This window comes from Phaethon aethereus (assembly GCF_964289735.1).
Source record: "Phaethon aethereus genome assembly, chromosome: 1".
In the NCBI taxonomy this organism is placed as follows: domain Eukaryota; kingdom Metazoa; phylum Chordata; class Aves; order Phaethontiformes; family Phaethontidae; genus Phaethon; species Phaethon aethereus.
In genome coordinates, this window is record NC_138575.1 from 53939330 (window position 1) to 53966612 (window position 27283).

Below are 27283 nucleotides of genomic sequence, written 5' to 3' on the forward strand. Positions count from 1 at the left end.
GGCACGGCCGCTGGCACAGGCGGCGACCGCCCCTTCCCACCGCGCGGGGGCGCGGTGCGCAGGCGTGGGAGGGGAAAGGGCGTTGGCCTCGGCTGCGCCTGCGCGGTAGTGCCGGTTCGCAAAGCCCCTCCGCCAATCGCCCTGCAGCTTCTTGAGATGTGGCTCCGCCCCTTGCGTCGGCGAAGGACAAAGTGACTGAGCCGGGCGCGCGGTCAGCCCCTGCACTGAGCTGCCGCCTGAGCAGCGGGTCGTGCGCGCTGCCGCCATCTTAGGAGGTGAGTCGGGGCGGTGCCGGGACGCCCGCCCGGTGGGACCCGTTGCTCGCTCCGGTGTGACGGGCCGCCTCGTGGGTGCGGGGCCATCCGGCCGGGCCCTTGGCTGGCCTCCCCGCCCCACGCCGCTCTGCTCTTCTCGCCCGCCTCAGGTCGCCATGTTCTCGTCCATCGCGCCGCTCGCCCGGCTCAACCCCTTCTACGCGCCGCACTTCCAGCTGGTCCAGGACGGGGTGAGGAAGCGCGCGGAGCCAGCGGGAGCGCCTACCACGCGGCGGAGCTTCGCGGCCGCATCCGCCGCTGAAGGTGAGAGCGGGCGGGAGGGGTCGCGGCGGAGGCGAGGCCTGTGGGCGGTGGAAGCGCCGGTGCCCGCGCTGCCTCTGCTTGCGCGGTACTGTGCCCATCGGGATGATGGAGGGAGGGTGAACGCTCAGCGGGGCCCGGCCGGGCCGGGGAGGAGCCGGTGCCGGGCCTACGCGCCCGCTTGGAGGACGAGGAAGGGCACGGGCGGGGGAGGCGCTGGCAGCCTCTTCCGCTCCCTCTGCGGGGTGTGCTGAGTGGCAGCAAGGATCCGGGGTTACTGGGAAAGGACACAGGAGCGTTCTAGTCAGAGTAATTACAGAGACCCCTGAGGGAGTCTGTCTTGGGGATAAGAGGGTGCTTTTTCTGGCTCTGCTGGGCATTCGGAGGCTGTAGGCCCGTATTTCTTTCTTCCGTGGAGAAGAGCAGCATGTGAATCTGGATGGATTTGAAAGGCTATCGCTCCCATCCTTTTTTCTTTTCCTCCTCTTTTTTTTCCCTGTTTATTCACAGCTGGACATCTGAACATCCAGACATATTAGAAGTACCTGCAGCTGTTCTGTTGAAGTTTTTTCTCCCGCCCCCCCCTTGTAGTTGTGCGCCATATACCATATAATTTTGCTGTCTGAGATGCAGTGATGCATTTTAGATTTAGTGCAAGTGTTTCCTGTACGTTTGCTTGTCACTGTAGTGAATTCCAAAGGTGGTCAGACCGTGATGATACTCCTAGTAATGAAGGTAGATGTTAAAAATTACAATTTTTTTAAGCTGTCAATAACTTAAAAGCATCTTTCTGCCTTTATTTAAAAAATATGAAGTGCTTTCAGCAAGATACCTCTTCTGAAGTACTATAATTACTTAAGTATGTTAGTGCTTTTGTGTGAATGTTCATGTAATATGTGAAAGAGAGGCAGAACTGGGTGTTGGATTTTATTAAGTTTTCAAGAAAGTACTTCTGGCTTTCAGTTTAGTAATGTTGTTGCTAGCTAACTAAAGTCCTAAATCACTCTTCGGTAAAGTAAATATATTCAGTAGGTGCACTTATTTCTTAAAAGCATTATGTTTAATCTTCATGCTGTTAGTAGACAGATGCGGTCAAAGGTGACTGGAGTTTCGTAGTCTTTGTAGTGTCTTCTGCTATATTCATTGTTTTACATACCAGTTCGTTCTTTGGCTTTTGTATTGGGAGAGTAACACGTTGCAGAAGATATCTGAGCTTGCACAAGGTCACACAAAGTCAGTACAAACCACAAGACCTTTCGAGTTCAGCTCAGGGCATCAACTATAACACAGCTCAGAGACAAAGTGTTTTATGATCAGCTCTTGGGATTTGTCCTTTTTAATGTGTCAGATCAGAAGAAATGAAATAGTTACGATGTAGCTGTCTTAATAGAGTAGAAGTGGTTTTGTGCTGTATGTTTATATTTGAGTAGCTTTAGGGTGTTTGACTGTCTAGGTATGTTAGAGTAACTTTCTTGCCCTTTGTACTACATGTTTAGCTGGTTGTCTCTTCAGGAAACAGTTTTCAGGAAATCTGACTCAACTTTTGAAGTAGAAAGTATGGGATCTACTATGGCTTTTTCCTAATATTGCTATACGACTACCGACTTAAGTACCTGTAAAGAGCTCAACCCTAATGGGTACCAGCTTGCTTTTCTTAATTACTGTTTTTGAACACCTAGCCGACAGGTCAGTATGAATACCATTGTACAAAGCAGATATGTAAAGCTCTACTTTTCTGTGGCTTCTACAAACGTCTGTCTCTGTCAGTTGAGGAGTATGACTTCTAACAGTAAATTGTTGTGAAAAAGGGAATGTGAACAAACGCTTCTGGTATCTGGGCAGCATGATAACTACTGCAGTACTGTTGTGATGCAGGCCAAAGATGCAGCTAGACAGAGCTGCCCTGTAATACAGAGCCAGAGTGTTCTCTGATTACACCTGCATAGAAAGCCTTGTGTGTGTTTATTTACAACTTGCCAGAATGACTGGTTGAACAGAATGTTACTGCTCTCTGCAAATCTGCTAGCATAACCAAGCTATTTTAGAGGTACGTGCAAGTCCTGGACCAGCATATTTAAAGTCTTGAGCAGTATCTCAATTAAAAAAAAACTGTCATAGGTTATAAGTTATTCTGTCTGTTAACTGATTCCTTGCTTTAAGTTTAGGCTTAATACAGTATCTATGATTTGGTATTAATTTTAGAATAAAGCAAAAATGACATTTTATTGTCTTGGTGATTAATTTTGAAGACTAAGGTGAGAAATGTGAATGTAAAATGCAGTGTAAAACTTGGAACATTTTGGGGAAGAAGTTCCCATATTAACTTAACGCAGGCTTATCCAGCTAGTAACTTCTAGTGTTAACTGGTGTTCTTTAGATGCTGTTGAATGTAATTGTAAATTTTTGTTGGTGTTCATGAAGGAATTTATTTCAGAAGCAAAAAGACAGGGCAAAGAAGTTCTGAATGAGAGGGATTTTTGCTGTCTTTTGAGTTTCATTAGTGTTTCTCTGGAGATAGTTCTTACTAAGTTGCTGTAACACTTCAGTGTCTATTCCATTATACTGGAGTAACACCACTAGAACTAATAGCAAAAGAACCTAGATTATCCCTTTCTATTCTGGGGAATATTTTCTACATGGTATATTGTTTTCTATATGCTTATTCAGTGTATTCTTTTACTTTTGCTTATATATTGAAAATGTTAGGCATAGTTAAGCATAGTAGCAGAACTGTGCTGCTGCTATGTTATGCTTATCTCATACTGTTGATTGTAAACTTAAGTGTTTTCTGGTTGCACCTAATCATACTCACTGTAGCTTCTTCAAAAATGGAAGAAGGAAACTGATTCTTGTTTTTCAGCTCCAGTAACTTTGCTCTGTTGGAATTTGTGAAAATCAATAACTTGCTCTTTTAAGACTGGATGGTTTTATACACAACACTGTATGGAACAGTGCAAATGAAATATCCCTTGATTAAATATGATCTGAAAGATTCTTTAACAAACCTTGTTTATGAGCATTGAATGTGATGATTAATAAAATTCTGCAGCTTCATTAAACAAGCTGTATAAATCTGAGGTTCTGTATTTGAAAGAAAAAAAAAATCTGTGTAAAGAATCCCAAAAAATTCCTGAAAATATATCTGTATAAAGAAAAATGCAACACTGATCTTATAGACCTGTGTGGTCTACGGAACTTGCACTGTCACAGAATATTTAACCAATGAAGCTTTGTCTCCAGAATACTAGAGAAGCACTCTTCTTGCTTAATTAATTCCTTGATATAATAAAATGTTAGATGTTGCAACTTTGAGTCATAATTTCTACTGACAGCTTCTGAGATTCGTTTCTATGTTTTATGTGTGCTATGAGTTAAAACTTGACTGTTTCTTCCATTGTTTTTTTGTTTTGAAGGAACAAACTCAATTCGGAAGGCCTAGAATTAAATCTTGTCCCTCCAAAATGTGTTAATTCCCTTGCTTTGAATTATTTTTTGGTATAATGTACAGTTGAATAATATAGTGTGGGAGATTATTTCAATTTAAAACTTCTGAGAAGGTAGCACTCAATTGTTTCTTTCTGACCTTTGTTACCATTTATGATTGCTCATATATATGTAATTTTTTTCAATTAACTAGAATACAGCTGTGCATATGGCTCAGGCAGATTCTTTATGCTTTGTGGATTTGGTGGGATTATTAGCTGTGGAACAACACATACAGCACTGGTACCTCTCGACCTGGTTAAATGCAGAATACAGGTTTGTTCTGCACGTTGCTATGTGGTGACATTGACAAAGCATGTTTAGTGTGGTATAATTAATCTACTAATGAATTGGAGGCATAACCTATCCCCTGGACACCATTGTCCAACAGTGCATGGAGTTTATGTAAAAGCATGGTGTGTCTTTATTTTTTGCTGCAGAATACAGTTGTGAATATGGCTCGCTCAAGTTTTATGCTCTCTGTGGCGTTGGTGGGGTCCTAAGTTGTGGCCTGACACACACTGCTGTTGTACCTCTGGATTTAGTGAAATGTCGTATGCAGGTTTGTATTAACTTAAACATTTCTTAAACTTTTTCTCTATGTAGCCAGCGTATTAAGAGTTTACAGCAGGGACACAGTCTTTTCTGCATGACAGGAAGTGAGTAAACTTGAATGCTACTTTATCAAGTCTACTGCTGTGAGACTAACAAAATACAACTTTCAAGAGAAGCAGAGGCATTTAGGATAATCTGGATGAATTATTTTTGATTACCTTTAAGGTGCATTTAACTGACTATATTTGCAAAAAGGCACCCACCACAATGTTAACTCTTTGCTCTCTGGTAGGCTATCTAGCACTATTTGTGTGCTTTTGGAGGAAGGAAATTGTATCTTTGGTGGTTTGAATATCTACGGCTTTAGCCTGGAGTGACATGCATGTATAATTTGACCCATTAACATTGTGTATGTCACTGCATGGCTTATGGATTGGACACTTTCTAATGATGCCACTTTGAATAGAATGTATAAAACTTGAAATGGTATTGGTAAGGCTGTCAGTGCTTGTGGCTAGTTCCCTTGAAGTGGTTCTTGATTGAACTGAAAGGAGTTTTGTCACATTGCACTTAATTTGTGATACCAGCTTCTGCATTAAAATAATCTAGTGAACAGCCATGGATAAAAACATACTAATGGATTTATTCAGGCAAATCTGTGCCTCAAGAATGAAGCAAATTAAAGCACACTTCTAAATTTTTGGAAATAGAGTGGTTAATGACTTCCCTGTTGCATAGGCTGACACCAATTATAAAAGTGGCGATTTTGTAATGACAGGACTCCTGAAATTAGGAGGGAACTATGAATTAGTCAGACTGACTAGACATGCTAGGAGTACTACAGTACGCTTTAAAATTTAATTTTTCTGGAAGGCCTCTATTTAGCATTCTTTACAAGAGAGGCTTTTTCACATGCTTGAGAACACCTGAAATCTTGGTCTCAAACTAGTAATTCTGTAACACATTGGACAAACACAGGGTGCATCAAATGAGGGCAACATGCTGCTTTCTGCAAAATTTGCATTGAGACCGGGCTAACCGTGTAGGAATTCCCTATTTCTACTAGTAGGGAATAGCTGTAGCTGAGTGTGTTTTATTTCTGAACATGTAGCTTAAGTGCACTCTTCTGTTGTTGCGGACTTCAGGATCGATAGCCGTGCCTAAGATTGAATTTCCTGAGAAGGAGGAGATTGATTATGGGTAAAGAGGACATAGCATCTTAATCTGACTGCAAATTAGGTTAATGGGCAGAAAGTCTGAGAGCTGTACAATGCTGCATATACAACTGAGGGCAAGGCCTCATGCTTCCCAGGCTTCAACTGCTTGGTAGGTATGTTAAGCTTGGGCTACCAGTCCTGGGCTACTTCTGTGGTAAGGGTGGTGATACTTCTTCCCCTTCCTTCTCCAGCACTTAGAGGAAGGTGCGAGAGGATGGTTCCATGTGGATTCCAGGTGTGGCCTTGTAAAACCTGCCAGCATTTATTGCTCTACAGAGCATGTTACTAATCCTTCCTAGATTCTCCAGGAAGAAAGCTGTCGCCTGCCCTCTCACGTCTTTTTAAGAGAGGTCACCTTTTATGTAGATGCTAATTAAGCATGGTTCTGACAAGAACATAGTCTCCTTTTACAGTGCCTGATTAAATACCCATTTTTCTGAAATCTGAATGTTTTAAAATTGACATGTTTAGGTGAAATAGTGCTCAAGTAGGTTGTTGCCAGGCTGCACGACAAAGTATCATTCACTGCAGGTTAGCATGCGTGTCCCATAGCTCTTTCTGAAAGCTTTGCTTGACTTCTGGTTTTGTATCTTCCTCCTTATCCCTCTGAGGAAATGTTGGATGATGTCAAATATGAAAAGTAACAGTGTGATGTGACTTAAAATTTGTCACAACGACCTGTTTAAGAATTTCTGTTAAATGGTGTCCTTTCACATGAAACAAAATTATTAAAGTTGGTCTTTTTTAATTTCTGATAAGTTATTAAGGAAATCTCACTCAGTTTTGTGTGCAGAAAATATTTTGTATGTAGCCTTTATTGTGAAGTCAAAGTACAAGCATAGAAGTTCTTGAGTACTCTTCGATCTGCTTTGCTCTGTCTTTGACTGTGTTAAGGGATCAAACTAACAGTGGACAAATAACCTTTACTGATTAAGAATCAAGTGAATTGTCAGGTTTGGTTTGTGGTGACACTTGAGTGTACATAGGTGTGATCTGTAGAGTGGATGAGATTTCTGACAAGCTGTCGAATTTTTAAAGAATCTGATCTAAACATAATTATACCCGTGTACTATTGGCGGTGTTAGAATAGTGATTTCAGTAATTCTTTTTGATATAGAAAGTCATACTGTTGATTTGGAGAATAAATATAAAGCAAAATTCAAACAGTCTGGTGGTTCCTGAGTATTGAGGAACATACTAGCTGTTAAAATAAGTTAGGATTTGAGACTAGCAAGTAGCAATTACAGTTGTTAGAGTAGCCTTGTGATGAGTACATAGTCTATCCAGGGAACCTTAGGAAGCCAGCTGTATGAGGAATTCAAGAATTTTATATTTTCGATGGGGGTGTGAGAAGGGAGATAGTGAGCTGTATCAAGCAATTAACTCCCTATTTTGTTTAGGTTGATCCACAAAAATACAAGAGTATCTTCAATGGATTTTCAGTGACTGTCAAAGAAGATGGCGTTCGTGGCTTGGCTAAGGGATGGGCTCCAACCTTTATTGGATATTCCATGCAGGGGCTTTGTAAATTTGGTTTCTATGAAGTTTTCAAAATCCTATATGGCAACATGCTGGGAGAGGTAAGCCTTAAGATATATAGCATGAGGCTATATATCTGCAACATAATAGTATGAGTAATGCAGATACTGACAAAAGCACGATTCATTAATAAAAATGTGTGTTTAAATTCACTTCAGGAAAATGCATATTTGTGGCGTACTTCACTATATTTAGCTGCATCTGCCAGTGCGGAGTTTTTTGCAGACATTGCTCTGGCTCCAATGGAAGCTGCTAAAGTTCGTATTCAGACACAGCCTGGATATGCCAACACTCTGCGGCAGGCTGTACCTAAAATGTTTGGAGAAGAAGGCGTCTGGGCGTAAGTATCTCTTGATTTTAATTTTTATTCAGGTTCTTGATGTTGAGTATTTTTTCCTAATGAAAGACTGTTGCTAAAACTAATTGTGGCTTTAGCTTGTAATACTTCTTGGCCTCTGTATTTCGAGATAACAGCTTAACATACTTCAGGGAATCTGTGCTGAACTGACTGTTAATTCTACATGCTCCTTAGATCCATCTTTGTGAGTATCTTTGTGCTGCGTTCTGCTAGATAACTTCAGTTTCTAGCAGTTCCAGTCAGAGATACTCAGCAACTTTTTGGTTGTACAGTCAAAGATGCTTGAGTCATTGGCATGTAAGAGTAATATAACTGCATGTTAGCTTTCTGTTCTGATAGAAGTGGCTGTAAATATACATGTCATTTATCACTATCGGGACTTGGCTGGTATGCAGACATGAACCTTACTGCACTTGTAGTATTAATACTGCATTACTGCAATGCATCGTTATCTGAAAAGTGACTACAAAACCAGCTGTGCAGCGTAGGGATTAGGTAAGTTATAATTTATGTTGCTGTTTTAAGGAGATAATGAAAGTTAAATTTCTCTTCTGTAGGTATTGAGACACTTAAGCCTTACAGTGTCAGTATTTAGAAGTTGTATTCCCAATAGCAACAATAGGTTTTCAAGTGAGAAAAGTACCTTAAATACTGGAGAAAATGAAACTGAGTTTGTCTGTTCTCTGTTTAAGTTTCTATAAAGGTGTTGCTCCACTATGGATGAGACAGATTCCATACACAATGATGAAATTTGCCTGCTTTGAACGTACGGTTGAAGCTCTCTACAAGTATGTTGTACCCAAGCCACGAAGTGAATGTACAAAAGGAGAACAGCTGGTAGTCACATTTATTGCAGGCTATATTGGTAAGGAATCTTTTAAGTTCTACACTTCATTAATGGACGACTGCAACTCTAGAAGCCTTTTCAAAATACGAAATACGTGTAACTAGAATGGGAGAATTTGTAACTTCAGAATATGCAGGGGAAAGAGCTATATTCAATCTTTAAGTGGAAAATGGGTCTGTAGTAGGACAGTACTCTAACTGTTTCTTTGTATTCCCAATGATAATGTCCAAGTTTAGAAACTGCAGCCTATTTCACTGAAGAAAAAAAAAAACAAACTTAGATCTTTGCTAGGCTGGGGAAAGTTAGAGGAAGGGGAGAGAAATCTGGATGGAAAGGGAATTTTCAATATACAGAGATTCAGAGGAGTTTTGTTTTAGCAGAAGGGGTGCTGCAACAGCAGAACTGAGGTGTTTTCTAATATTCACATCACGTTGTAAGTATGTATCTGCTGTCCTTTTAGGATACCAGGAGGCTTGACATAACTTCTGTGCAATTTATTAGGTGTGGTTTCAGTTGGTTGTACTTAATGTATGCAGTAAAGGTACAGCTAAACCACCACAGAACTAATGTCAAATTATTCTTTCAGCTGGTGTGTTCTGTGCAATTGTTTCCCATCCTGCTGACTCCGTGGTGTCTGTGTTGAACAAAGAAAAGGGCAGTTCTGCTTCACAGGTTCTTATGAGGCTTGGATTCAAAGGTACATCCTTACTTTCATGTATTTTGGATCAAGTGGTTGTGGTATTTTGTGTTTAGGGGAGGATTTTTTTTTTTTTGCCTGGCTTCCTAAGCTGCTCGTGCTTTATGTTTTGCTCTACAGGTGTATGGAAAGGTCTGTTTGCCCGTATCATTATGATTGGTACCCTGACTGCACTACAGTGGTTCATCTACGATTCTGTGAAGGTTTATTTCAGACTTCCTCGTCCACCTCCACCTGAAATGCCAGAATCTCTGAAGAAGAAGCTTGGTCTAACTGAATAGACAACTCATGGACTGACTATGCTGGCTGTCCCAGTGATGAGTTTCATGTAAACTTTTATATATTTGACTATGTAGAAAACAAACTATATGATGTCATTATTGGCTGTGCCCTCATCCCATATGAGGGTTTTAAATTCTACCACTGTCATTGCCTGAAATAAATGAGAAACAGAGTGCTTAGTGGTCTGTTTACTACTGCATATGTAAGCTTCATTTCATAGCAGCAAATACCTCAAATACCTCCCCCCCAAATCAAAAATTAACCTATTCTACACTTTAAGAACTAGAAAATGATGAAACAATTGTAACAAAAATAGACTTTCACTATTTCCAGAGAAGTGCCAAGACCCTATCCTTACAGAACGGCAGAAACTAACTGCAGTTCTATGCACTTTGGGCCACTGTTTTATCTGCCTGTAATAAGCTGTTACTGTAGAATAGCTGAACTCCTGAATGGCTGAGATGAGACTGCAGTCTGATGGGGTCTCCTGGTCATAGTATCTGTCTTCTCCATAGGGGTAAAAGGAACCTTATACAGATTAGAGCCATTTCTGCTTTGGGGTGGTCATCCCAATGTAACTAACTTACGCTTACTTGACTAATTTCTTCTGTTGGCTTTGAACTGCACCAAAGAATTTGGTCCTTTTGGTTGCACTGTGGAATTAAACTGTAGCTGCTACTTTAACAAAAGAAAAGCTGGTGTTAATAAGATTCTCAAAGATATCTCACCACTAAAAGCTTAGGTTTACAGTGAAATAAAAATGGCTTGCCTCTTACTGTAGTTTAACAAACTTGTGAGCTTTTCCTTAGTTTGTTGTTGTTTTCTGAATTAGTTTAACTGTAATGCTGAGTTTTGGTTGAACCAAATGCACTTCTGCAGCACAAGAAGCCTTTTTGGTTTCTTTTTTTGGCCTTACTTGATGTGAAATAAAAAAATCTAGGCTCCTAGGCATGCAAGAGAAGACACATGCAGTGTTTTGTTAAGGCAGTGAAATTGTTTTTTCCAGAATCTGTTTTTACAGAAAGGTGAGCATACTGCCTTCTATGTTTTGCCTGTTCAAGAACCCACAGTTGATAATCACATTGAGAAAAATCCAGAAAAATGCCTAATGGATTATAAAGGGTTCACCATACCCAGTACTGCTTTGTTAAGAGCTGGAGCATAAGTGTCTTTTGTGCAAAACTGTTTGGATATGCTGCCTTTCAGCATGTGAGCTGATGATGTTCAACTTGGCTTAACACTCACGTATGTTGTACTTGCTCCTTCTTCATTGTGTCCTCTAGAGTCCAAAGGACAATTAAAGTAGGTGCCATTGGAATAGCATAAAGAATACTGACTGCTGCATCTCACTGGAGTCTGATGTTCCTGATACCATTTTATGTAGTGTTGAGCATCTCGCCCCCTGGGAAAACCCTCCAATTTCCAAGATTTTGGATGGGCAGGCTAAACAAGCTGAGCCTTATTTTGAATTGCTACCTTTCAAAATGTGGATTAAAATCTAAAACTGCTCTATTGCCCTGTCTCTGTGACACTAAACTTACTCTTAGAGTGTTTGCTATCTAACTGCATTATACAGCAAAGTCAAGTTCTGTAAGTCTAAAGAAGGCATTTTTGTAAGTACTTTGGTGTTGAATTAAATCTATTTCACAATACAAGTACATACATCTTGTTGCCCTATCATGAGTGGGAAGCTTTGAAATTGTTTAACAAATCATTAGATGCTTTTAAGAGCTTCCTTGGAGAAAAGCATTAACTGTGACTTGATCTTATATCAAGACCATTGATGTTAAATGAGCTATTGAAGTTAACTTTTATGTCATTCATCTTTTTAGAAAAAGCAGTATCACTTTTGTATACTGAATAGCATTGTTTCTTTAAAGGTGTGTTTTAACTTGGTAGACTTGTCTTTTGTTTGCTCAAAACAAAAATATACAAAGTTCCTTCTAATCCTGGGAAAGTGAAACACTTTTGTCAACTTTTAAGGCTGGCAGAAGAGCGAGACAAACTTGGCTCATGCAGTGAGGTAGTCTGATTGTCAAGTAATCCAATGATAAGCTAATTTTCTCAAGACTCTTTCTTGTCATTCTATGTATGGAGCAAAATCATGCCATTTTTCTCTAGAATTGGGTTACCTTTTTGCAGCTGTTCTAAATATATGCAGTAATAAGAGAATCTTAAATCGATTTTATTACTGTTCAAGGTTAGACCTGAAACTTTTTAAAATGCTCAGATAATTTTATCTGAGATACGACTACAAAGGGCAGCTAGCTGTTCCCCTTTTCTTCTGTAACTGCAAAAGGGAAAATAATCCTTAGTGCTATTCCCAGTGTTGTGTTCCAGTGGCAAAGCCCAGAGTGGGAGAGAATTGCCTTGCAGCTGCTGACTTCATTGATGTTCAGCCATAGGCTTCAGATGCTTGAGATGAAGAGGTTTAATGTACAAAATGCTATTGCTTGAAGGGTCACCCACTGAAATGTTACATAGGCTTCAGTGGGAAAACTGTAGTATTAAAATGCATTTAAAAGGTCAACTTTGTCATGGATAACTGTGCTTTGTAGCATAATGTGTGGTATGTTTTCTGAAAGTGGAGAAGATGAGGTAGGGGAGCAGTGGTGCTATTGTGCTTTCATTGTAAGGAAATTCCCATATTGAAAAGGAGCACTCCATTTTGAACCAAATATAATCTAGATAACTCTAGACCAGTCACTAAACCCAAAAGTGCTTTGTAAAACATCGATCATGTATATGCTGCTTGTGTATATTGTTTTATGACGGGGAAAACATCCTTTCTTGCTATTACTGGAGCTGAGATCAGCTTTCTGGTTTAAAGCATACTGCCTGTATAAATTTGGAATAGCAGCTACATTCACACCTTGTTTGTATCAGATTGTACTACAGATCAAATGTGCCAATACTTGCCGAAATGCTTGTTACATATCATTTAAAAATGGGCTGTAATAATACAAATAGTTGTAATTCATTTACATTTCTACATATAAATTATGTAGTTCACAGTGAAAACAATAAACATCCTGCTTTTTTTATAGCAAAGATGAGTACCTTGGATAGCTGAGCTTAGTAGCTATGTGGCCTTGCTGCAGTATATGGTTTTTGTGACTTGAGTGATGTGGGAGAAGGATGTTGCTAGCAGAAGTTCCTTGGCTGAGGTGATGTTCCGGTGTCTAAAAGTAGATTTTAACATGTTTGGATTACCTTGCTCGTGTCACTTTTCAGCACTGATCACTTAATGCTGTTGCTGTTTTGTTTTTCCTGTGCAAGTTGCTGGCTAGAACGTAATTGGCCAGTTCTGTACCTGCAGACTAAGTTAAAAGCCAAGATGTCCTGAGTATCACTACAGGTTGGGCTGCATGGGATGATATGTTTTAAGTAGCATGACTGATTTTCATTATTACCTGACTTTCTCAGTCACTTAATAAAATTGCAGAGAGTATCGAGTACCCCTAGGAAATGAACTGAGGGGTTCTTGTTTTACTGAGCTGACACTTGCTCTGCTGCTGAGGTTGGTAGTCTTCTTTAAATGTATGGAAAATACCTTACACTGTGCCTTTTCCACTGTAGAAAGAGTTTTGCCTCTGTCCTTAGACCACTGTAATTACAAAGCAACTCTAAACATTTCATTTAATATTTTGGTACAGTGGAGGTGTGTGCTTGAAAGGCAAATGAAGATTTGTAATACCTGTGCAGGTTATGGGAGAATTACTGGTCGCTTGCCTTACTTCTGAGGACAATACAGTGTCTGTGTAAACTTTAGATCCAGATTTTTATTTTGAAAATTTTTTTTTCCAAGTAAACTCTATCTCTGTGACAAACTTTTTCTCTCTTGCTGGTAACAGCAGAGTTTCTGAAAGGATCATGATACTTTGGACCTGCACTTCCTGGGAAGGAAGGGTGGGTGGTCTGCATGCATCTATGGATAAAGTGAAATAAATGGCTCTGTAACATTTTTTGCGCAGTTAACTCCCCATGGGAACCATGAACAAGACTGTATACTTGGCTTTTCACTGGTAGATGAGTTCTAAGATTTGGAGGTTGTTCATTTGGCAGTTGAAAGTGAAACCACCAGTTGTTTATCCTGACTTATTTTCTGGTTACTGTTCCAAAGAAAGAGTGTGCTCTTTTCATCCAGAAAGATCTCTGCTGTGTCAAGACTTGTCTGATGAACTGTGGAGCATATTTTCCGCTTCTCTACACTTGTGTAGATAGTGCTCTGCTGGCTCTCCATTTCTACTTCTCCAGATTTTCACTGGTTACTGACCACAAATGATACATCATAAAGTTGAAAACAAAATAAATGATAGCCCATGATGCAGTTAAACCACTGATAACTGTTAACTGCATCATGTGGGCCATAGTGAAAGACGCATAGGATAGATTTCTCACACAGCTGTATCAGTGTTCTTTTGGTAGCCATGTCTATTGTGCCAGGTGCTCTCCTTGACGGGGCTAGCATGAGCTTGCACACAAATAAAAAAACCCAGGGATTGGTGAATTCAGTGAAATCCAGGCTTTAATATACAAATTAGATATATTTACTAGGAAAACCCCAAACTCTTACAGTGTATATATGTTTCATGTATGTATACTTTGTTTCATGTATGATAGCATGGGTGGTCGTTCTGGATGTTCTTTATTTTTTCTGTTTCCTTCAGCTGCCATTTGGTTATTTTCAGGGGCTTGCTTATGAACTCTGTGAAAGAGCAAAGGGGCACTGGTTGGTAAATAGTATCTGTGGATGCTTTGTAGGAAAACTTGCCTTTTGACAAGTTTATTCTTGCAGTCTGTCATGGGGATTGGAAGGAGGTAATAAAAAATTGGAGGTAGAAATGGACCCGTACCAAAAAGAGGAAAACTTGATGAAATGAAGCATTTATTGTTGACTGAGTGCAATGAAGCAAGGAAGGTACGGACAACTAGCAACATGAAGCAGGCCAAAAGATACAGAATGCTGAATGAGGATGACAGTAGTGAGAGAGAGGAATAATTATATCTGCCATACAATCAAGAGTCTAGCAGCTCCAAGATGTTCAGGTATGACCCACTAAACAATTAAGTTGTAAAGCCCTTACTGTCTGCTTATACTTCTTGATATCATTTCATTTATAGGGATTTTCTTAATTGCTGTATGTCCTATTTATTGTACTTTTCCCTCTTTCCTCTGCTAAACTCATTCCCATTATCTTGTTACTTCAGTCTACCACATACTGTGTTTTCAGATGTCTCAGATCTCTTAAACTCTTGCTCTTCACTGCAGAAATACTGCCAGTGGCTGTTATCAGTCTATAACCTTTTGGGACCTAAGTAGCTCCTCTTTGCTAATTCTGCAGCTCACTATAGTATTTTACAGGTTAAGAAATAATGGATGAATAACACTTCAAATTCCTGAACAGAGACCATACACTGTGAGAAAGCCATCAAGAGGGTTAGTAGGTCTTTCAAAGCATTGTCCCCATCTGTGTTTTAAAGATTAACAGTGCTGCACAGTAGTTATGATTTACAATTATAAAGCCTCACAGAAAACCTCACACAAATTATTCCATCTAAAGGTGTGACAAACTTTGTGCAGGGCATCAGCAATATTCCTGGGCATTGCTTTCTTCACTGCATTTACCTCTTTAAATATTATTTAAAAAAAAGGAAAGTGCCATAGTTTCCAAAAATCATGGCATGAATATATTGAGACAAATATTAAATTGCTACTGCAGTTTGACTAACTCTTTTTTATCTGGAAACACAATTTTATTCCTTCCTTTGGAGCAGGAAAGGAAAGCTGAAGATCTGTCAGCCTTGGGTCCTGCTTTCTTCATGAAAGCAAACTCTAAAGGTAAGAACAACATTTCAACTTAAAACTTTTATTATACAAAACAAACAATTTATTAAATACAGCATCTGTCATCCTTCAGAAAGACAAATACCTGCACAGAGACCTGTTTTTTGCTCACACTATAGCTTGTCCCTTGAAATCAGTATGACTTTTTTCTGTCCTTTCCAAAGGAAGAGGATGAATCTAGTTAAGCATTGGTGAGCTTCTAAACAAAGCCTTTAAATGTTGTCTGTCTTAGTACTACACATGATAGAGTTAACACTCCTCAAGTGCTACTATTCTTGAGGCAGTGACATTTCACAGTGATCAATTCATGTCTGAAATCTTGGTTATTTCATCTTTCATATCTTTGATCTCAGTTTGAACTTTTGTTAGATTGGCCAATTTCTCTTTTAGTAAAGCAATTTCCTTCTCCCATCGTAATACATCCTCCACTAATCTTCCTATTCTCAGTGTTAGGTCATTTATTAATGGCTCCAAGATGACAAAATCCTTTTTAAGTTTGTACATCTTAGGTTTTAAATCATTTGCAAATGTAACAGTCTTCAGAACTTTTGCTCTGTCACCTTCGAGATTCAAAAGTCTATCCGAATGCTTGTTAAAATCACTCCTTAGCTCAGATAATGCTGTCTTAATTTGCTCAATTTTTCTTGTGTTACTGGATGCCAAGCTTTGTAGTTTTGTACTTCGGTCGATGCTACTGGTAAGCAGGTCACCTATATTTTTTACTGTCTTCTTTTCACCTTTTTCTACTTTATCTTCTAGTGTTTGCAAAGAATCTGTCAACGCAGTCATATCTGAGACTAGGCCTGAAATGCGCCTTATGTCAGTTTTTACTGTCACAATAGTCAAAGTTATGTTTTTTGCTACAGAAGCTGCATTCTGTTCAGCACTTGAAACTGCGTGAAAGAGAGTTGTTAAATTCTTCTGCAGTTGTTCTTGTTTTTTAATTATACTGCTAGACCATGTTTTCATTGTATAAATATCTTTCTCCAGATGTTTAATGTGAGAAATTGTTTGAAGATCTTCCAGCTGTTCCATTAAGTTCCAAGTCTTTTCACACTAGAGGGATACAAAGAAAAATATTTTACAAGATTTCTAGCTTAACAACTCACATCAAAATTAAAGCTATACTCTAATGAAATATCTCAGTATTCTGATACTGAGCACAAACCCGTTTTAGGAAAGAAACTTCTGTTGCAGTAGAACAAAAAATTTCATTTTTTTCCTTTCAGCATACATACCAAATTCATACTATGTTTTCTATTACAACAAAAATGACAGGAAGGTGCTATATGACTTTCCAGCATGATCTCCAAAAACAGTGCCATCAAATGCAATCTTCTGATTTACTGAAATTTTTGTATTAAACCTATAACCTGCATGATCCAGAAAGACACATGTAGGACAATATTCAGAAACATTTGAGAGAGATTAAGAATTCTTAAAAATTCTCTTGTACAAAAATAATGGACCACAATAACTGATGTGTTTTTATTTGGTAATCATAACATGTATTTTCTACTCTTTTTCTATTCTATTTCATAGAAGAAAAAGCCAACAGAATTAGGCATGGTTCCCTTTTGTTTAAATAACCACCAAAATACTTTACAGGAAGAACATTACTTAAATAGTCTGCCTCCATAAAAGCTACATTAATGAAGGAACACTCATGCTACTGTTGGATTTTTGGCTAAATTTGCTAGTTCACTTTTTTGATTTTATAACAATTGCTTCTTGGTTTTCAAATTTGAGAAGAAAGGAAAATACCTGAGTGATACTATCCTGTTCAATCCCCAATAAGTCAGTGTAGAACTTGGAGAGAAAAAAAAACACTAAATGGGCAAGCTGAAACACATTCTAAGAGGCTATAATTAGTTTCATACTAATCCTTTTCTTGAAACTAATATTAAAATATTATGAAAGAAACAAATATTTTTAACTTTCTGGTAGTGTTGGTCATTTCTCACTAACACAGAACTGTTTGCTGAAAAACAAAATACCAAAATTTAGCTTGTGGAGAGTTGTACTGGTTTCCTAGTTAATGCCCTCTAAGGATGAGGGTCTCCTGTTCAATCACGTGTACTTTCAGCTTTCGGTAGGGTTGAGGTTGATGAAAGACATTAAACTGGGGAGCATACCACTGGCAATTTAGCCACCCTTCCCCAAAAATACACAAAGTAGAAACACACTTGTGAGAAGTACTTAAACATTTTTGTATAGGATAGTATTTCTTAATGGAACACTGAAGTATTTATTCTGTACCTTTTCTGGAGGAGCAGTTTATTTTTAATTAGATTATGCATCAGGACAGGGCAATCCACGACAATATATTTTTATTGTATATGACTGTAAACAAACACAAATCTATACATAAGTAATAAGTATATGAAACTGAAAGACCTAACAACATTGAGAAATGCTGGTTTAATAGCCTCTTGAATGGGCAGCATTAACTGTCTAGTGAAGATTTCAGTAGAGTTCTAGATAAATGAATGTACAAAACCAGAATAATTTAACCTAAGCCTCATTAAGTCATAAATGTTGTGGGTTCATACTGTCTCCTTTCCTGAGTTCAGAAATCAGGAACTGGAAATTATCAATACATAAGCCTGTAGACACAAATTTATGGTGGTCCCAAGATCGAAATTTTGCTGAACAGCTACCAGACCTATTAGGTACAGGTACTTACCTGTGTAAGCAGATCTATTAGACCTATGGATAAATTAGATATTCCCTGCCCCCAAGTACATAACTCCATGGCCTTCATTAATTGCTTTTACAGCTCTTGATTCACCAAGTTCCCAAAACTTTGGGAAACTGTGTCAGTGACACTTTTTTTTTTCCCCTTTGAAATGCAAAGCAGTAACAGATATGTCACGTAATGCCTAACAGAGAACATTATACTGAAGGAAAGGTTAAAACTTGTTCCTAACAGCACCATAGCAAACAAACACCCCACCACCAAAAAAACCCCAAACTAATCCAGTGACTGATCACACCAAACTTGCAAATTAAATAATAGAAGAATCTAACAGCAGTATCTGTTCATAAGAACTTCAATCTATATGTTGTCCAATGACTTCAATGGCAGAACAAAACTATACCAGTGATTTATAGAGTTTGAAAAGGCTGGAAATGAGGTCTGAGGAGGGTATTTGCATGCAGTCAAAGAAATAAACGATAATAGCAGCTGCTATGAAACCCCCTGCATGTAAATACCAGTACAAGAGAAGGTTCTCAGTAAAGGGGTGCTTTACTAGTGCTTTCTGTAATGCAGTTCTATGTAAGCTTCAGCTGTTAAAATGTACTTAGCGCTTTCCTGCACATAATAGAATATGTAGATCCCAGTAACAACACTGACATTGAGAAGTCTGTACCATAAGCACAAAAACATTATGGTATATAATACGTTAAAAGTGAGGTGCACGTATATCTGCCTAGAGATATGAACTTAATTGTTCATTGTGTTATAGTCTATGGACTTGTAATACAAAAAGTAAAAATATTTTTAAAAGTATTGAGAACTAAATATACATTTTATTCTGATGTCTCTGGTTTTGATTTTCATTTTCTTAAATCTAAATACTTTGCTTCAAATTCTGTTTTAATAAAAATGGTCTTTTAATAAATAAGATGAAAACAATCCTTGGTTAATTTAAGAAAATACTCCTTGCCTCCTCCAGCACAGTATTTCTTGTTCTCTATCCTCTTCATCATAAGTTTGCCTTTCAGTGTGATCCAATGCCTAAATTGATGACAGTATTTCAGCTACCCTTAACATATGTTGGAGTCACAGTATTTATAATAAATTAAAGCACTCTTTCATCAATGAAAATGCTAAATCCAAATTTACTTATCCCCATTCTGGTCATTTTCTAAGTTATAGCTTTCTAAAGTTATTTCTTTTGGTTTTGAAGGTACTTTTATGTCATGCACTACTTCTAAAACCACTACTTCATTTTGCATTTTCAGTATGTTGTCGTACTGTATGCCTTCAAGAACCTTTTGCATTGCCATTGTATCAGAAACAGTTTTCAGCATATCATTTTCCAAAGTATATAGCTGTGTTGTCAAGTCCTCTATCTTTTTCTCCATACTTAGCAATTCACTTGATAATCTAAGAATAGAGTGAATAGCATTTTCAATTGTTGGCAAATGGGTTTTGCACTCTTCGATTTTAGGTTCATAGCTTGCAAGTTTCTGATTCAGGTCTGTGTCCTTGGCTACCAGACTATTCTGTTGTTCTTCTAGTTTTTCAACTGCCTTTGCATGTAAGTCCAACTTTTGTTCAACTCTAGAGAATTCATCATCTTCTTGCTTTTTTAGTGTTTTAATATTTCTGGCTGTACTGTCTTCCAAATCTCTTACTCTTTCTGAAAGGGATTTAATTCTTTGGTCAACTTCATTAATCTGGGAAGTAACTTCTGTATGTATGAACTTTGCTTCAGATTTTAAACCACTACTGTTTGTGTTCATTTCATCCAAACTTCTCCTCCAGGAATTTGTAATATTTTGGAACTTCTCATTAATGGTCTCCATCTTTAGAGAGAGAGTCTGTTCATTGTTCTGAGTATCATTTATGATGTTACGAAGAGAAGATATGTCCTGCTCAAACTCAGTCATCACAGAGATGGATGAGGCAGCTTCTTGTAGGATACTTTCAGAAGACTCAAGCTGCATTTATAACACAAAACAATGTCCACGTCTACATAACAAAAGAATAGAAAACCACTCACATTTATTTAACAGAGAATAAAGTCCCTTAGAAGCCACTTTACTTACAAAGCTCCTATATCCTTTGTTTTCATATTTAATCTTTAAAATATTGTTGATTAACCTAGCATGAAAAAGTCACAGAAAAGGGTATGTTTGTTGTTGACTTTCTATAAAATACATGCCATTTTCTTTGTTGTCAAACCCTTATTTTCCATGGTGGCTTTGGGGTTGTTTTGGTTTTCTTTGTAAAATATATCATACTACCTAAATCCCATGCAACATTTTGCAATCTGAAGTGGAGTATATAAATATCCAAATTGCATCATGTATAAATGACATCAGTGCTAAACCAACATCACTGGCATAAGCTGTACTCCCATCATTAACTGTAAGATACAGGGGATAACTCAGCAGCCAGCCCAGGTTTCTACTTCATAATGTCATACATAGATAAGAAAATAAAATAGCAATGAAAAAATATTGCTATCACTTCATCACATCTTTTATAGTATTGGAACAGGTCTATGTATTTTTCTTCGAATTCTAATATGTATATTAGAATTATACACAGAACAGTACTGTTAAAATGAAGTATGTCCATAAATGTAAGTTTTAAAAAAGTTTAATGTCTAAAAAGTTAATACTGGGCTACAACCACTGTATTCACATACTTGAACAACAGTATGGATTGACATGTTTAGTCACATTAAATATTCTCCAAAGGCCTGTTTACAGGCAAGCAGAACACAATATGAAAATTTATTTTAAAACAGTCAGTTAAATTTAACTAAATAATAAATAACAACAAAGTAAAACAACAACAGCTGACTGCCCAACTAAGATGTTAATGATTACCTTTTCAGAAATAAAGTTAACTTTATTTTTCACATCCAGGAATTTTTCAGCTTCTTGCTGTAAGAAATTGTACTTTTTTTCCATATCAGCAAATTGATTTGACTGCTGAAATAGGAACCTGCAAATTACAAATAGATAAACAGTAAACATAACTACATACTTAGCATATATCAAGTGTTCCAGGATCTGATTCGCAGCAATCTGTTACTGCAGGGATTTGTGTTCACAGAATTTGCTAGATAAATACATGAGAGAAAAAAAAAAAAATTAGGATTTAATGAAGTTGTTCTGTCTTCATACTGGAATTATCTTCCAGTAGAGGTGGAAAAATAAGGAAACATCCATAGATGTGCTTTGTTTTTACACTGTATGCCATTCAAATGGGAAAAAAATCTGATAAAACTGCTGACACAGGGAGGCCATTACATGCTTGTAATGCATTGCCTCACAATACATTCTATGGATAAACTGTTATTTAACTGGTGGAAGTAAAACACAAAAAAAATAATTTGGACTTTCTTGCAAAGCATCACAAAATCACACATAGAAGCCTTTGGATTAAAAAAGGCTGGTTAACTCTAATGTTGTTTAATCGTCACCATCCAAGAAGATACAGTGCGTTGTGGCAAAACTCTAATGTTGTTTAATCGTCACCATCCAAGAAGATACGGTGCGTTGTGGCAAAGCTTGTATAGCTACTGTTATGATGATGCTAGCTTTGTGAACAGACAGTAGAGATCTCAATCCTGTACTTTTTATACATTCTAGATTCATTTACTATGAACCTGGGAGCTTTCTGTACTGTAAGCACTTTGTACAATTAGAAATGAAATGAGACAATCAAGCAAAAACCACTGAATTCAAATATTAATTTGAATCAATATTCTTTTTTAATCCCAAAACAAGGTTTATTGTAGACCATGCAGTGGTCCTCTCAGTAGTAAGTAATCTAGAACAATAAAGTTTGTTTAAAATACTTGTGCTTTCCTAAATTGGTATTTATTAGTATATTGAATAACAATTAGAAGTATCAAAAGATCTACATTATTCTGTATAGATTAAGTTAAGCAATAAAAGCTACAATGCTAGCTATAGGTAGATAAAGGCAAAACAGACATAAATGGATATACATAAAACATAAGCAGAAGCATCACCGATCATTTTATTCTTCTATGTTGTTTTGTTTCTCAGAGATTTATAAGAACAAATTTCACCTTAATTTTCAGATTTACATCTGCAGTGTAATAATCTGGACTAATTTCTTGCACTAGAGTTCTGAGAATTTAATCACACTATTTCTGCATGAAGCTCAGTTTCTGATGGAACTAAGGTACTGAGACTGCTAAGATATTCTAAAACGTCTTTTACAAAGGTATTTGACCTTTACTTGAAGACTTCACCTGATGAACAATTTACCACACTGCTGAGCAAATTATTTACAGAAAATTCTACTTTACTTCTACTGTTGAATTATTTATTACCTGCCAAATGAGCCTTGTTGTACTTATTTTCAGATTAAGTTGCTCTTCACAGTTTGATGTAGTCTCCAAAACAGCCATTTACAATTCATGAGCAAGGGACCTTTTAAACTTTCAACATGATAGAACAGAGAGCGCTTCTATAATCCCTCACTGTATACCAATGTTTCTACACTTGCAAATACTGCTATTCTTTTCTTGATCCTTCTAGCTTTAACAAGTTTCTACAGTCACTTAAACCAAACACTATATTCACATGTAACTAATCATATTGCTAGTGACTGAATATAGTATAGAACCAAAAGAAAATATTAAAATCCACTTTAGAGGGTTACCTACCAGGTCAGCACCAGGCAAGCAGCAAGGGAAATTACGATCAAGCTTGTCCGCAAGTCCATTGAAAAGGAACTCCAGTTACTGCTGGTCCTGGCACTTGCCAGCTTCCTACAATTACTGTGCTTCTCAACCTTCTGTGAACTTGCATTGGTCTCAGATGAAGAAATACCTTTTTTCCTCTGCTTAACTTCAGACATTTTGTGTTTTTAAAAAGTAGAAGCAAAAGAGAGAGCTAGGAAAAAACCAAAACCAAAAGCACTAGTTACTTCTAAACATCCCTAAATATAACCTTTTGCCTTTAGTTACACAAATACACCCCCAGAAATGTTTCCTTCAGTGGCTATTATGTTTTTTAGTTGTGTGAACTTTTGTAAAGTGTCATAATACTTTCATGAGACTTTGTGAAAATTTATTTTCTATACTATAGAGCACTGCTTTCATATTTTCTCAGACTGAACTGACTTCTCAAACTTTAGCTAATTTTACCTTTCCAGAAATATTTCATCTGTTGTACAATAAGTCCTTTAGAAGATATATTTATTTACAAAGACTAAAAGCATTACATTTCTTTTTATAGTTGATTACTGTCACAATTTCATCAGCAATTTCGCTATCCTGTTTTACCTGTAGATCTTTTTTTAAAAAAATTACTTAGTGCACATTAAAGAAAATGAATTTTCTCATTTTTAAAAATGGGATTGCAAATCAAGCTTTACTTTAGAAATAGTTCTGTTATAATGATTTAATGTCACCTGTAAAACCAGAGACATCAGTTAGTAGAAAGCCATTAATAGAAAAATACAGAAGATGAATGAAAAAATACATTTAGATAAAGGAAAAGCTAAAATTTCTTCTTTGCTAAAACTAAGGTTCAAATACACTCAGGCAATATGAATCTCCAGTTTCGAAGAGTACAAAAGCTCATATTCTACCCAAATGGAAGTAGAGTGGAACTTTTAAGCCTAAAATCTTCCACCATATAGACTAGAGCCTCGGTGGATTCAGTTTAGCACAATTTGGGACAAAAATGTTGTGCTTCTTTCTGGATCATTTTGCAGTATTGCTGCTTAGTCACATGTCAAAATATAACTCTTTAAATACTAGAGTTTTTTTTATTAAGACATACTTATATAATCACATACATGCGTAAAAGGCATTGTTTAAAAACTGAATCTGTCAGAAGAACGTGAAGCTTAGAACTGTTCGCGAGTCACGCTGCTAGGAAGCATGCTCGGAGTCTGAGGTATGTAGCAAAAAAACATCTCTTGCTCCCCTCCCAAAATAGCAAAAATGCTGTGTTGTCACTTTTAGAACACCTTTTTAGAAAGCACGCATTACGAAATTAAAATTTTTAAAAAAGAGACCTGAATGGCAGTTAGGGAAATAGTTTAATGTAGGAGCAACAACTCGGCTTTAATAAGGACAACTTCAGAGCACAACCCCGTGTACCAGAGGAACGCGTCCCAGAGGGACCTCTCGAACCGTTCCCCGTCCCTTCTCCCCCAGCCCCAGCCCTGCCCGCGCTCGGCTCGGGGCACCGAAAGTAACGGCCCGCCCCCTCCCCCCCAGGGCACTTCCACACCCCTTACCGCCCGCTGGGCTCTCAGGAAACCCCCCCAGCCCTCGGAGCAGGCCTGCGGGACGCCACCCGGTCCTGCCGCTCCAGCGGCCTCCCGTGCCGCCACCGACCCCCAGCGCTTCCCCCCACCCTCAGCAGCCCGGCAACCCCTCCGGCCGCTGCCACGCTCCTCCGCCGGGCCACCCTCCGTACCCTCAGCGCTTCCTCCGGCCTCAGCTGCAAGGCGGAGGGGGCGGGGAGGGCCGCTACCACGTTTACAGGCCCCGGAGCCCCACCTCTGGCCCGGGCCAGCACCTGGCGCCTCGCCCGTTGCAGCCGTTGGCAGCCGCTGGCAGCCGCCACCGCTCCCTCAGCCTGCGGCGCGCCACGTCAGGCGCGCGCCCGCTGCTGCCGAGGCAGCCGAGGCTGCGCGCCGGCGCAGGATCGCCAGGCTTTGTTCCGCGCGGAGCAGGCGAGGGCCGGGCCGGCCCGCTGCTCTCCCCGGCGGCCGGCCGCAGCCCGGCCCTTTTCCCACCCCCGGGCCCGGAAGGAGGAAGTGCTCGCGGCGCGCTGCTTCCCCGGTGCCGGCGTAGCGACTTCTCCTCAGGGCGAGGCGAGAACTTGTTGCTGGCGGCTCCCGGCGGCGCCGCGCTGCCCAGCAGGTGAGCGGCTGTGGCGGAGACGGGGGCAGGAGACGAGGAAGGGCCGTGCCCGGGCGGTTTCGCCGAGGCACCCCGAGGCTGACTCCAGCCGGCGGCTTGGGAGCCCTCCTCAGCGAAGGCCCTCGGCTTGCACCTCCCGCCTCGGAGGAGGGTTGCGGAGGTGGCCGGGCAGAGCCGGGGGGGTGGGGGCTGGCGGCGGGTGGCTGGTCCGAGCCCTCCGGTTTCTCTTTCGTTCTCCCGGCGGCTCCGGCGAGGCGTGTCTCGTGTGAGGTAACCCTTTGTTTCGTGTGTTTGTGGGGTGCTTTCTTTTGTGTGGATTGGTTATGTGTGGATTGGTTGTTGTTATGGTTCTTTTTTTTTTTTTTTTAACCTGAACGTTTTTCAACCGTGGAACTTTCACCTCCTCTTTCCTAAGCGGTGCCGTGGGGTAAAGGTGTGGTGGAAGACTTCCCTAACCACGTAATTTACCGTGAAAATAGGGAATTGTGTCAGCACGGCGAAGAGGCGCTTCATCGCGGGCTTAGCCAAAGGCAGCGGTTCTGCACCCAGCCGGCTCCTGGCGGAGGGAGTAAAGAGAAGGTGAACGCTTCTGCAGGCAGCTGCGGAGCTGCTCGGTGGAGGAGCTTGCAGTCGCCTACGAAACCATTGGTCGTTGTTCAGCAGTGTGATCGGAGAGATCATTTTGTTGATTAGGGACTCACAGGGGCAGTTGGTCAATACTGGAAAACCTTTACATGGTAGACCGTTGGTAGACCATGTCTACCACATGGTAGAGGTGGTCTTCACCTTCTTTTGTCTTCAGGCAATTTTTTTTTTTAAATGATATGGAGTAAGAATGCAAATTTATAGTTGTGTATCAGATGCTGACAAAGGAAAGTGTAGCGCAGTCATTGGCAGTGTTGGGTGCTCCATCTTCCTTTGTGTGTTGGGATTCAAGTATACTTCTATGGAGTCCTGAAGTTGGAGACACCATCAAGTTTATTTCATGGATCTTATTTTCTGTTATAGTTCTGCCCTGTGCTGTTGACCATGAGACCAGTCCTCTTTCTCATCCTGTTGCCCCAATCACATGATCCAAGGACTTAAAAAATTTGAGGGATGTAGTGGGCGGAGAGAAGACTTTTTCATAGAGACATTTAGCAAGTTCCTAGTATACTAGAAGCTTGCACTGACTGTGATTCTTTAGTTCTGCAGGTGTTCATAAACACAAATTCATAGAAATGTGGAAAAGAACTCAGACTTTTTTCTTTTTTTCAGAATTAGCAGTACATACCTACTTATTAAGTGAAAATTTCCATTCACATAGCGAGCACAAAAGTTTTACTATGAATCTGATTGTTAAAGATTGAAATTCTTTTTATACCTGCTTTGTGTGCCTCTAAGTGGAGCAATCAGAGAAATAATGTAGTCAGATTAATTATAATAATGCTTAGCTGGGGATTTTTATTAAACATAATAGCATATGGCATCTAAATAATATTTTAAGAGTACTATTCATATTCACAGTAGTTAGTGAAGTATTACAACCTAACTATTAATATGCCTTTTTTTACTCTGTTGAAAGGAATGATAATAGATTTCCCCAGTGTTTGCTTGATGTTACTGTAGTGTCCAGCCAAGGTAGACTAGTGAGTCACAAACAGTATAATTAAATTCATATAACAGTAGTATCAAAGTCTCTTTATCAAGACAGAAAGTAAAAAAAAAAAACCCCACCCCCTAAATTTTTTAGCTTTCTACAGTTTGTAGTATGAGCTTACCTGAAGATTTACTGTATTTTCCACTAATGTAGCTGCTCTACTATTTTTTCTGACTTTAAAAGCAAAATTCATAAGCTATTTTAAAACTTTTTTCCTTGTACTGGTAAGTTATATAAAGCTTCTGACTTGACTTTTTTTTTTTTCTTTTTTCCTCTTTTTCACACTGAAGAAATATGGATGTCAGGAGTAGAAATTACTTACTTATGAATCGCCAAGCATTGGAAAAAGACATCAAGACCTCTTACATTATGGATCGTATGATTTCTGATGAAGTACTAACATTACAGGAGGAGGAGAGAGTGAAACAACAGGTAGAATCGTCTCTCACTGTTATTTGTCTTCCTGGTCTACTCACATGTTTTATCATCCTTTTTAAACATAGCAATTTCTGTCTATCTCATTCCTGGATGCAGCAAATTCTTAAGCGTATGCCTAGCATGCAGTTTTTATTGCACTTCATAAGGTTGAGTTAAGGGCTTGGTCAAGTTGAAGGCTATTTCTGTAACTATAAACAGTCTAT

At 39.0% G+C, this 27283-nt stretch overlaps 4 protein-coding genes across 6 annotated transcripts in view; 2 read left to right on the top strand and 2 right to left on the bottom strand.

Moving 5' to 3' along the window:
• Positions 1-430: 430 nt before the first annotated feature.
• On the top strand, positions 431-9701 carry SLC25A3 (solute carrier family 25 member 3; the record flags this gene model as incomplete). Of its 2 annotated transcripts, none has more annotated exons than XM_082003775.1 (7): positions 431-578; positions 4213-4334; positions 7231-7410; positions 7528-7709; positions 8420-8592; positions 9161-9271; positions 9392-9701. In XM_082003775.1, the coding sequence occupies 7 exons, from the start codon at positions 431-433 to the stop codon at positions 9550-9552; spliced, it is 1077 nt and encodes a 358-aa protein (XP_081859901.1). In that variant the 3' UTR covers positions 9553-9701. The 2 variants fall into 2 exon arrangements, with proteins under 2 accessions (XP_081859901.1, XP_081859900.1); XM_082003774.1 differs by lacking the exon at positions 4213-4334 and adding an exon at positions 4499-4620.
• Positions 9702-15701: 6000 nt separating this feature from the next.
• Positions 15702-16436, bottom strand: LOC309413519 (inhibitor of nuclear factor kappa-B kinase-interacting protein-like; the record flags this gene model as incomplete). The annotated part of the gene is made up of 1 exon (XM_082010671.1): positions 15702-16436. One exon carries the CDS (start codon positions 16434-16436, stop codon positions 15702-15704), a length of 735 nt encoding a protein of 244 aa, XP_081866797.1.
• A 2811-nt stretch (positions 16437-19247) lies between these two features.
• Positions 19248-22980, bottom strand: LOC309405701 (inhibitor of nuclear factor kappa-B kinase-interacting protein-like; the record flags this gene model as incomplete). The annotated part of the gene is made up of 3 exons (XM_082000550.1): positions 19248-20072; positions 20970-21087; positions 22787-22980. 3 exons carry the CDS (start codon positions 22978-22980, stop codon positions 19248-19250), a joined length of 1137 nt encoding a protein of 378 aa, XP_081856676.1.
• A 3485-nt stretch (positions 22981-26465) lies between these two features.
• APAF1 (apoptotic peptidase activating factor 1) overlaps positions 26466-27283 on the top strand; it is a gene marked incomplete at its 3' end in the record, with an annotated part of 34056 nt that continues 33238 nt past the window's right edge. For both annotated transcript variants that reach the window (XM_082015431.1, XM_082015432.1), the window contains exon 1: positions 26466-27074. In XM_082015431.1, coding sequence (XP_081871557.1) covers positions 26937-27074 — 138 coding nt within the window. In that variant the 5' untranslated portion in view covers positions 26466-26936. The remainder of the gene's footprint in view (positions 27075-27283) is intronic.